The sequence below is a fragment of the Vicia villosa genome, unplaced genomic scaffold (assembly GCF_029867415.1).
Source record: "Vicia villosa cultivar HV-30 ecotype Madison, WI unplaced genomic scaffold, Vvil1.0 ctg.000561F_1_1, whole genome shotgun sequence".
Taxonomy (NCBI): domain Eukaryota; kingdom Viridiplantae; phylum Streptophyta; class Magnoliopsida; order Fabales; family Fabaceae; genus Vicia; species Vicia villosa.
Genome location: NW_026705256.1, coordinates 599,944 through 611,784, shown reverse-complemented (window position 1 = coordinate 611,784; position 11,841 = coordinate 599,944). Strand labels below are relative to the sequence as shown.

General features: G+C 33.2%; 2 protein-coding genes across 2 annotated transcripts; both read left to right on the top strand.

The window, feature by feature from the left end:
- Positions 1-97: 97 nt before the first annotated feature.
- LOC131629390 (rhodanese-like domain-containing protein 4A, chloroplastic) lies at positions 98-2,338 on the top strand. The gene is made up of 4 exons (XM_058900179.1): positions 98-739; positions 867-969; positions 1,058-1,312; positions 2,104-2,338. Exons 1-4 carry the CDS (start codon positions 129-131, stop codon positions 2,152-2,154), a joined length of 1,020 nt encoding a protein of 339 aa, XP_058756162.1. The 5' UTR covers positions 98-128; the 3' UTR covers positions 2,155-2,338.
- A 5,911-nt stretch (positions 2,339-8,249) lies between these two features.
- Positions 8,250-11,603, top strand: LOC131629389 (uncharacterized). The gene is made up of 6 exons (XM_058900178.1): positions 8,250-8,687; positions 8,804-8,913; positions 9,015-9,100; positions 10,288-10,392; positions 10,481-10,635; positions 11,318-11,603. The coding sequence occupies exons 1-5, from the start codon at positions 8,426-8,428 to the stop codon at positions 10,614-10,616; spliced, it is 699 nt and encodes a 232-aa protein (XP_058756161.1). The 5' UTR covers positions 8,250-8,425; the 3' UTR covers positions 10,617-10,635; positions 11,318-11,603.
- The last annotated feature ends 238 nt before the right edge of the window (positions 11,604-11,841 follow it).

The following is an 11,841-nucleotide window of genomic DNA, read 5'->3' as shown; positions in this document are numbered from 1 at the left end:
ATAAAACAAAATACATATAAATAATATATTTTAAAAAAAACAAAAATAATAAATTCCTAGCTATGTAGAAGAATAGAAGATACATACATATGATAATGTTAAGCTCTTTAGTCTTTATCCTTTCTCTAATGGATTCCCTTTCTCTTCTCCTCTCTTATCCAAAACTCTCCACCCCAAAGCCCCCTAATTCACTCTTCTCTGCATCTTTCCCCCAACCTCACATTTCACCTCCCAACAAAAAACCCCAAATTCCATTCCTCAAACCCCATTCTCCAATCTCCCTCACAAAATCATGCTTTTCCCTCGCTACAATCAACCTCTTCACTCCCCTCCAATCCCTCGCTGCTGAACCCCCTTTACTCGAATCAGACGCAGGCCGAATCAACATAGAATCAATTCTCATCTCCATCGATGATTTCTTCAACCGATATCCATTTTTCGTTGCTGCATGCAGCTTCGTTTACCTCGTTGGTATCCCCTTAGCAGAAGAGTATTTCAGAAAGTATAAATTTGTATCAGCTATTGACGCTTTCAGGAAGCTCCGGGATGAACCTGACTCACAGCTGTTGGATATAAGAGACAGGAAGAATGTGAAGTTTCTTCCGTCTCCTAATTTGATGATGTTGAAGAAGGAAGTGGTGCAGGTTGAGTTTAAGGAGGGGAATGAAGATGGGTTTGTGAAGAAAGTTTTGGAGAGGTTCCGGGATGCTGAGAATACTGTTGTGTTTATTTTGGACAGGTAAGAAGAAAGAAACTTGTTTTGCAGCAATGTGTATCTGGATGATTTTGAATTTTGCGTTTTCTTTGACTATATAGTGGAAAAGTGTGAGAAATTCTAACTTGTTACTCTTTTGAATGTAAGGTAGTTTCGACGGTAATTCCTTGAAAGTTGCTGAATTGTTGTTCAAGAATGGTTTCAAAGAGGCCTATGCGATCAAAGGTGGAGTTAGAGGCCAGCAAGGGTGGATGGTAATGATGGGAATTCATGTGTCTTGTTGTGATAATTTGTTTGAAGTAAGGAATAGATTTCTTATGTTGGGTTTTCTTGTTGTTGCAGGCTATACAGGATACCCTTTTGCCTCCTCCCGTGCATATGAATCGAAGGAAAAAGAAGACTAAAGTGCCACAAGAGCTCGGTACAAATGGAAATGGGTCCATTCAGCAAAATGATAGTAGTAATGAAAGTGTGTTATCCTCGGATATCCCTGCAGTTGGAAACCAAGAGACAGAAAATGGTCATGTGAAAAGGTCTGTTGAGTCCAATCCGAAAGTGAAACTCGGATCGGTAGTTTCCTATTCTCCGTATCCCAATGTATGTTAATCTCAACTCTCTCTATCTTTTGCTATCACTTCCTTTTCAATTGTGACCCTTCATATGTTGAAGTGCACATTCAATGATAATGAGACTTTACTGGTGTAGCACCTTTGCTCGTTCCTTTTGGATTCTAAGCATGTCGTTGACCCTCTAATTGATAGTACTGGAGTTACTTGTTACCATGTGAGAGCAACCAAAAATTTAAAATGAAGTTGCACCTGCATCAGTCTGCACTCCTTAACTCTCTCACTCCAGCCACCAAACCATCCTTAAGTCCCCTCATTGACAGTGCTGTTAAATTACAACTATTCTATAGTGTAACGGAATCTAAACTAATGATATTGTGTAATGGTATGCTATTTAGTTTAAAATATTGTCAATATAGGCTATAGTGACACTATAGCACCGTTGTATTGTGTAGCAGAATTTGAACAAACTGCTATTTCTTTGCAATTCATGATTGACAACATTAACACTGACACAGTAAGTTAGTTGGATAGAAACATGGTTTTTAATTGAACCACGATGACGTAGTTTGATCCTTGCAGTCAATTCCACTTAGTGGAATAAAGTTTGATTGTTGTTATTATTTTGTAATACATTCATTATCAGTAAATTTTATCATTAAAATTAGTTACTCTTATGATCCTAAAAACATAAAAAGGAACCACACTGCAGTGAACATTTATGTTTATGATATTTCTTCTTACTGTTTTCTTTCGTTCAAACTTTTAGGATCCTATTTGTTAAAACAATAACTCTTTCATCATTTTTATCTTTGTTTGCAGTACCCGGATTTGAAGCCGCCATCATCTCCAACTCCATCAAAGCCACAATGATGATGTTTTAATTCAACTGGAATCGTTGGGGAATAATTATTTATTCCACGACAATTTAATTTGGTGACTGTTTCAATTCATAATTATATAAACATTCTTTCTCTAGTTGTTGAGTTTTAGAGATAGTGTAAAGCATGTAATCCACTTAAACTTTCCAAAAAGTTAATCTGGTTTTTGTTTAGTATCTGCACCTTATCAAAAGGCTTGATTTCCTGCAAATGTAGTGATTAACTGCGACAGAATCCTGCAAATGTTCATTATACTATATGTTTCTCGCAAACTTTTTTTTATCCTTTGGACACAAATTACATTGTTGTTCATTTGGTTTTATTGAATAAATGTCGAAGGAGTGTGTCATAAAAATAACATCCGAACACACTATATCCGGAAGTTATCTTGCGGATTGAATGTTAATATAACATGACTTAAACTTCCCTCCAACCATTCTGTTGATTTAAAAAAATGAGATAATTCATTCATCTAAAGTCTCACTTTCTTCCACTTTCTTAATCACTCACCACTTTAGATCTTAATCACTCACCACTTGCTCTAAAGTGTTCCAGTTACAATCTTTACTTATTCCATCTCATCTTGCATTTTGTAAATCAATTACAATCCTTCTCCTCATTTTATTGATGGATTTGACAATAGATGATGACACGCACCTTATTTCCTAGCATTTCATTTGGTTAGTAACATATCTTCTTCTTTTTTAGTTTTGACTTAATGAATTTATTTTCATTAGATTCCTTGTAGAGTTGGTTTGTTAGATTTGAATTTTGTAAGATTTGGGATTAGTGTTTCTAGTTCGCGTGAGTTTGGTTGATAACTTGTGAGTTTGGTTGATAACTTTTGGAAACACCTTCCGAATACACCCTTTGGTCTTATTTATAAGAAAAAAAATTTGTTTCTTAGATACATTGAATAATCAATGTATTTGAACAATATATCGATCAGATACATTGCATATTCAATAAATTTAAAAAGTTAATTTTTTCTTATAAATAGGAACAGTGTAGTATTATCTTCTAAACCATGATTGAATGTTGTTTTTACTCTCTACTAATTTCTCTATATTCTTACACTTGCTATTGATTGTTTTTTACCAAAATTTTCAATTTCCCTTGCTAAATAATGTTCTTTAGTTACATGTGTTTATCATAATATCATACACTGTGTATTAGTACGAAGGCAAGCTATATAACGCTATTGTGGGCTTATAGGTTAATATTATCAGTTTATCACGTTATCAATGATATTATGTATGATGTTGTCCTAATTATCATTATCACATTATCGATGGCATTGTGTATGATGTTGTCCTAATTATCATACTCTCAATCGTCTTGTGTCACTATAGTAAAAATGATGGATGAACAAGAAAGATATATACATGTAGATTATGACAAGTCTTGATGATGGATGAACAACAAAGATATATACATGGTAGATTATGACAAGTCTTGGTATTGATAGACTGCAAGTGCAAGATTCTATCATAGTGGTATAAAAGTATCATTCTGCTAAGAATAATGCTATTTAGTACGAAGAAATTTGAACAAGAAACACAAGAATGTACATGTATCATTAATTTAGTGGATAATTTTTAATTTATTATAAATTAGATTTTCTTTATAATAGGAATTATGAGGTAGTTGTGATAAAGAATGATTGAGATTTATTCCTGCTTTTCTTATTTTTACTTTTTCTTACTAATAAGCATTTTCCTTATGCTAAGGACGAGTACTAAATTTCTTAAACTCGTTAATTATTTAATATGGTGATTAATTTGGGTAAATGATTTGGGATTGATTAAAATATTTCTAAAGGAAGATGTAAGACTATGATTCCTGTCTTTGACTCGCTTACATAGAGTCACATTTTTCTATCTATTATGAGAATTTGTACTTTGTAGCAATGAATAGATAAAAATGAGCATATCTCCTTTCTGCATCATTTGATTTTGTCCTAAATCAATGAATTACCTATTTTCATAGTGCAATTTATTCTTTCGGGATCGTTTAAGATTGACTATTTTTTTAAAAAGATTTTTTCTCGCTTAAACCACAGACACTTTCGTAGTATTGATTTAACTATTTGACCTTTCGAGTTCAGATATCAACATACCCTTTTAAGTATATGACTAATATCTAATAACATATCTACTTTCGTATAGATAAATCCGTTGATCCAAAAAGAACAATGCAAGCACAAAATTTCTTGTTACAAATAATAATAAACAGAGAACCTATACGAGGTATGTCGTTTAGACAGTCCTCATGGTCTTAAATCTTGGTAAAGAAGATCATGTGTGCCTCAAAACTTCAAAGAAATACAACACCAATGTAACTTTTCTAACTCATAACCAACTGTTTAAGCTTAGTGTTAAGCTTAATAAAGAAAATGAGAAGTTAGAGAATAACATTATTGATCTTAATGATTATGTTGAATCCTTGAAAATAGCAATACAATTCTTAGTGAACAAATTGTTAGCTCAAGAAGCTATTATTTTGCATGAAACCTTAGATAAATTCATTAAGGGGAAAGATAAACACAATATAATGGAGTAAGGTATAAACCTGATAGATCACATGACAAGAAGAAATATAATCGTCTTGTTTTTAAATTCAAGTTTTGTAATTAGTTTGGCCATCTTGAGTCATTTTGTTTTGATAAATTAAGAGGGTCGAAAGGGAATATCTCCATACCCTTTTATGAAGTATCTTACACCTATTATGAACCCTTAAAGTTCGTGGATTTCAAACTCTCTACCGACATCTTATCCTTCGTCATGAATCATATGGGAGAAAAAAAAGCTCCTTTTTAGAACAAGTTTTTTAAAGGCCAAGATTTGAGTAATACACCATATTCTCAATTGGATACTCCTCCCTGGACAAGATAATCTAGAAGTCATCACAAGAGAAGATAAGGTTACTTTGAGGTTGCTAACACAACAATTTCAGATAAATTGGGCCGACGAGATGTTTCTCCACATGCTCTTGTGCAAGAAGACTCGATCAACAAGGTTACCATTGATCACCAAGATTTTAGCTACTGCCAGAGTCAACACTATGGGGGAATAAGCAGATCCAATCCACTCTAAAATCAATTACTCCTCTATTAGCAGTATGAGGGTTTGATTTTTTCTAGGAGAACTGAGGAACGACTCCATAGATGAAGTTTTAGATTCAGTCCAACCAACTACAAAAAATGATGAAGCAATAAACAACCTTATGGCAATAACTTAGTGAGAGATACTACACGTTGGTTATTCAAAGTTTGGTGAAGGATGTACTATCATCAACAGGAATACATCAAGAATATCCATAGTAGATAGATGATTATATTAATGACAATGAGTAGATGTCTCACTTTTGTGTTTCTTGCTTTTTAGAGTGATTTATTGCTAGTTGTTTTCAATTTTGTACTTGAATGCAGTTATTTAATTAATGATGTTTTCCTTTAAATTATTGAGCATGCTTTGGTGATCTATGTGCTTGATACCCGCCATAATTGTCTATCTATTTATTTTTCCCGCCTTTCTGGTATTGCCAAAGAGTGAGAAGTATACTCTCATAGGGAGTAGGGTATACTCTCTATATTTATCAGGGGATTTAACCACTCCAATATATCACCTTTATTTATTTGCTTGTACACTTCCTTGAGAGATATGTCATCATCAAAAAGGGAGAGAATTTAAATCTATGTGCTTTGTAGGTATGAAGTCTGTAGTAGACTATTATTTGATTTTAATGTTGACAACACTCTATAGTGAATTTTTCATCAAAAGTGTATATCAAGGTGTGATGATAAAGTTATGGAGCTTGGATAGAAAGATGATCAAGTTGTGTTAATCAGTTATAGTTGATGTGCTTGAAGATCGTCTGATGCAGCGATCAAGTTGTTGTGCCTAAAGATCAAGAGATAAAGATATCAAACTCGTATTTGTGGTGATTAAATTTGTATTGCTTGAAGATCAAGTTATCTATGCCTATCCTTGGAGGAAACACCTTATGTTAATCGAAGTTCAGCGAAGTCAGCAAAGATCTTTGATCAAGCAGAGTGTTTGGTGATGGTGTTTATCTTGAAGAGTTATCTCAAGGTTCATTAGAAGAAGATTCAAGGTTCTAGTGAAGTGTTAAAGTCAAAGATCATGTAGCAAGGACCCAGAAGTTTCAGGTTTGTGAAAAAGAGAAAGTGTAAAATCTTGTTTAGTCTATGTCGAGTGATCAATATTTGTAAAGGTATAAGACTAACTCTCAGTTTTACTAAGGAAAATCACACACGCACTTTCAACACTTTGAAAAACCTCTATCTTTTTATATAAATCACCAAAAAAATGTTTTTGTCCTATCTAATTTGCTAAAATCTCAAAAAGTTGTTTATGGGAGAAAATTACATTGTATAATCGACTAGCCCTTAAGCATATTCAATTATTCCTTTTTGTAATGGATGTGCCAAAATTTTATTTTTATCGTCGATTTCAAGGGCGAGAAAAATACATAACCATCTCTTGTGAAAATCTGAGAGCCCATTATGACAAAATTTGGGAGGAAATGTCTAGGTGCAATGAGAAAGTGTGAAGAATGGTGGAGAAAGAGGATAATATTTATAAAAAACACATATGCAAGGAAGAGCCATATGAGATGACTAATATGTACAATGGAGGTGTTGAATAATTTTTTCAATAGTTGAATGCTTGTAATGGGGTGTTGAATTGAGTGTTGAAAGTGAAGTGGATTAATTGGTGTTGAAAACATTCAACATGTTGAATGAGGAGGGAATGAGACCACATAAAATATTTTGCAAATTCTTATTGGTTTTTGTGAATATTTAGATTTTTAGTGTGTTGTGAATGGTGGTGGAGTAAGGTGTTAAATTTTATTAAACAAAACCAATGTAGTGGGTAAAAATTGAACATGTGTTGAATTATTAGGTGGAAGAAAGAGAAGATGATGTGGAATATAAAAAGTGAAAAAGGAGGATGTTGAATTTATAAACCATTGTTTATAGTCTAAGGGTGTGCATTTAAACCGATTCTTCTAATCCATACAATTTTATTAATTTGTGATGCTTACATTTACATATTTATATTTATATTTATATAATCGTAACATGCAAGACATTTCTCATTCATATTAGTAAAAAAGGAAAATAAAAACATAAATTAGAAAATTAAAAAAAAAACCAATAATATAACATAAACAAAATAAATCTGTATATATGCAAAGTTTGGTGTCACAATATGTATCACGGTTTTAAAATTGATTAATAAAAAATCTGATTGAAGCCAGATAAAAAACTGATATTTTTTAAAAATATGTTAAATAAATAAACTGATTGAAACGAAAATAAAATTGATATTTTTAATTTTGGTTTTGATAACAACCTGTTTTTAAATTGGATCAAATGAAAAACCAATTTTTGATAGAAACCGGTTTAAAACTAAGAGTTTAAAGATAGTGCACTGACAGTGTAAACTAACTTTACACATACATCCAATCAAAATCCTTACATTTGCCATGTCATATTAATTTTTTTAAATTAAAATTGTGTTTTAATTGGATACATGGTTGTGATTGGTTGACAGTGTAAAAATATTTTACACTGTCAGTGCATATCCCTTTTTCTCTAAAACTAAACCGGTCCAAATATAAACCAATTTTTAAAATGTTATCCACTTTTACAAAAACAATTTTAAGATCCGAACCAAACTATATATATGATTTGGTTTGGGTTAATTTAAGAACCACGCGCACGAGATGACTCATCCTCTTAAAAAGATAGTGGAGGTACCATCCCACATGACTTAGTTGTACGGCAGGAGCCATGTCAGATGGCGCCTAAGAAAAACTAAAACAGAGGAAGCCATTTCAGATGGCGCTTTGGTGTAAATATGATTATTGCGTAATTTTTTTCGAAACGTAGCTATTTACGTGATTTTTTTTTTAATACCTGTTTATTTTAAAAAAATTCTCTTTGATTGTGCTGAAATTTGTGGGGTGCCATGAATAAAAGGAGGGTGTCAGGTAGATTTCCCAGCGAAAGATCAATTCTAATAAAAGGCTAACCCTAAATTAATACGGTCCATTTGTATCAGTATTACCCGCTTTCATTATTCTTTTCTCTCTTTCTTCCTCCGCTCCCGGCGACTAAAAGCAGCAGACAACCGTTGCTCCGCCGAGTCACCGTCATCTTAAACTCAAACCGAGTTAACTCTATTACACAGAGTTAGTCTCAACTCCAAAACCAAACACCAACACCTTCTCCAATGGAAGGGCTAAAGGTTTCAGAAGCTAGCTTAATAGTTCACATTCATCCTTCTAAAAGCAATCAAGTTTCAAAAGCAGTTCTTCGTGAACTCAGCACTATGCTTTTCACGTTCGACGAGATCTTCGACGGCGTCGTTTTGGCTTACGATGTTAACTCCTTCGACAATTGCGCCAAGATTCTTCCTGGAATTTTTCCTTATTTCGGTGTTAATTTGAAGGTTAATCTGTTGCTTTTTTCTCCCAAGCCAGATATGCTTTTAGGTATTGTTAATGCTGCGAGTTTTGTTTCGCTTTATTGTTTTCAAAATTGTGTTAGTTCAGTTTTCTTAGGTTAGTTGATTGATTAATAGGGTTTGTGTTGTGTTGTTTTTTTTCAGAAGGAAAGATAGTGAAAGTTACACATGAGTCTATTCATGTTGTTGTGCTTGGATTTGCTTCTGCGATTATAACTGAGAAAGATATCAGGGCGGAGTTTGTGTACAAAACGGTGAGCGTCTCCCAGGAATGTTTTGATAGTTGCTGTTGCCTTGTGTCTGCATTTTAGATATATTTTGTATAGTTATATATGTGTGGTTTTTATTTTTGTAGAAACACGGGCAAGAAGTGTATGCGAGCAACTCTCACAAGCGACATGTGATAAAGGTTGGAACCACGATACGGTTTTTGGTTAAGAGGTGACATACTTTTAAATTGCTTTGATTTGAATAAGATTAGATTTGTTCAATGCATCTTTATGCCTTATGATTGCGTGAAAATCTGTTTTGATATCATGCTAGGTAGGTCTTTAGTTTGGTTTCTTTTTTCCCGAACTAATGGAATCGATTGTTTGTTGAATTTTAAATATCTGAGTTAGTTCAGTCATCCTCAAGGATATAGTAAACATCCCTCTTGATGGGCTGCATTGAGCATCCTAATTGATTTTCGATACGATGAAGTTCTATGTATACCAGTATATGTACATTTGTATGAGTAGTAGCAAATAATACGACTCTGTACCACTGTGTCGTTGGTTGTACATGAATTTATGCAAAAAGAGTTGGCTACCTTATCACAACCTCTAGGGAGTGACAGGAGTTGGACTTCTTCTACTAACATATACTACCTCCATCCCAAATTATAAGACGTTTTGGGCATTTCACACGAATTAAGAAATATAATTATTATTTTATGGAAAAGTGAAATGATGTATCCATGGAGGCAGAGTAATAAATGATAGAGGGTATATTTGAAAAATTGTATTAATATTGCATTAGAAATCGAAAGTGACTTATAATTTGGGATAAATTTTTTCTCCAAAGCGTCTTATAATTTGGGACGGAGGGAGTAATATATAGATCCCTTTCCGTGTCTTTAGATGAATATCTAGTATCTACTATGAAGGTTTGCCCGTTCTTTGTATAAATCATTGGTCTATTTTGGGTCTCATCTAGTCTAGAAGCACCCTTAAAGGTGCAAACACATACATTCTGCTATAACCAAACCCCAAATGCACCAAATGTACAAAAGTTGTAACACACTCACTGAATTTTGGTATCCTTACTCATTCCAAAACTTTAAATGCACCTACACTCTGTCATTGGCCATCATACTCTCACATCTTATATCTCTTAATTAATAGTAATATTTGTTTATCCGTATAGGATTTAATATAAAGAGTTTCATTCGTTTTTCTGTTGGCTGTTGTTAGCCTTTACTACATGTTAGAAAACTTTGGTGGTTATGGTGGTTTGACACAGTTGCCACTTTCTTTCAATGATTGTATAACTTCAAAAAGTTTCAAAATGATCCTGGGTAAAATTTAAATATGGGTTATGAGTTGAACATTATATCAAATGATAATTTTGGTGATTAATCGCTGCAGCTTTGATGAGGAAATGCTACATGTTTATGGATCTCTAGTTCCAGATAATACAGGAAGCATACATTGGTTGGATAAGAACTCGGAAGTTGTTTCCCACTCTGACAGGTTTTTTTCTTCCAAATATTTGTCCCGTCTTAAGAATATTCTTAAAAGTACATATCTTTGTGCTTATCTTTCTTCGAAAACTATACAGGAGCATAAAAAAGAGAGATAATGAGGGACAGCCATTAATGTCAGATAAAGATGCTTTAGATGTGGAACCATTAACTGTTTACCCTGCTCAAAAACTAAAGAAGTCGAAGAAGCAGAAAGTCAAAGAAGAATCTTAAATGCAGCTTATATTCACAGGTTAACTTTCTGTCTTAAAATTTGATGGCAATGTGTTGTTTGATGACTTTGTTTCTGCATTAATTTATTTATAGTAAAACTACTGTTAAAGTGTATATTATAAATTTAACAAGGTCAACATGTGAAGAAAGAAACAGTGTGTAACTTGATTGCAGTGCATTTTACTCTCAGACACCTTGCACTCACTATAAGATTCTCACTTCCTCTGCTGGAAGAAATATTTCAAATAGAGAAGAATGAATTCCTTGTGCATACAGAAAATGGTTAATTCAAGTGACACGAAAAAACTGAAGAATGATTAAGGTTGCTCTATTTCTGCATGTCTGATACATAGGCTCTCTTTGAAGAACGTCAAACAGAAGCAAGAAAATGGATGTTCTCGTAACAAATTCAGCCGTAAAGAGACGGTTAAAGTTGTGTGCATTCTCTTCCTAGTCTCCTAATGTATCCAGCTAACAGTTGCCAAACACCGCAATTCTGCAACCTTGCCTGGGTTTTTTGGCTTTAATGGGAGTATGCTGGTCAACCAGAACCCATGTTCACCCCTAACATATCTAAATGAAATTATTTTGTACTTCTAGTTGAATTAGATTTTCAGCATCTATATTTGTTTAACTTTATTTGTTCTTTTGGGAGTATGGTTAATGGTTATAATCTGATTAATGGCTAATTGACAATGCAGATTAGCTAAGTCTATGGATGGGAAGAGTTTGGACTCACCAATTTTTGATAATATTACTTTTATTCAAGGACACATTCAACAGGGAAAACAATTGGCATGCCATTACTGATGGGATTTGCTTCAGCCTTGGGAATGCCTGTGCTGGTTGTATCAATTAGATCACACTCTTTTCACAATTTGTATGATGGTAATTTGAGGAACCTTGCTTCTAGTTTAAACATTGAATTTAGAAGTCCTCGTACAGTTTATTATTATTATTTTTATTAAAGAAAATTTTTGGGTACCATCTTTTTCTGTTTGTAACTGCATAAATCATTGAATTCGTTTTGAAGTGGGAGGTAAAAATTGTACACTAGCTCCTAAATCAGAAAGTATGACAAGAGTGGTGTAGTGAGTTAGTGTGATTAGGTTTATCATTTTTCTTGGTTTGATCAAATTTTGAGATGGATAAATACTGAAACGGTCTTCACATTCTACCAATCTAATAGTTTATAAAAAACTTATCAACTAATTTTTCATTTTAA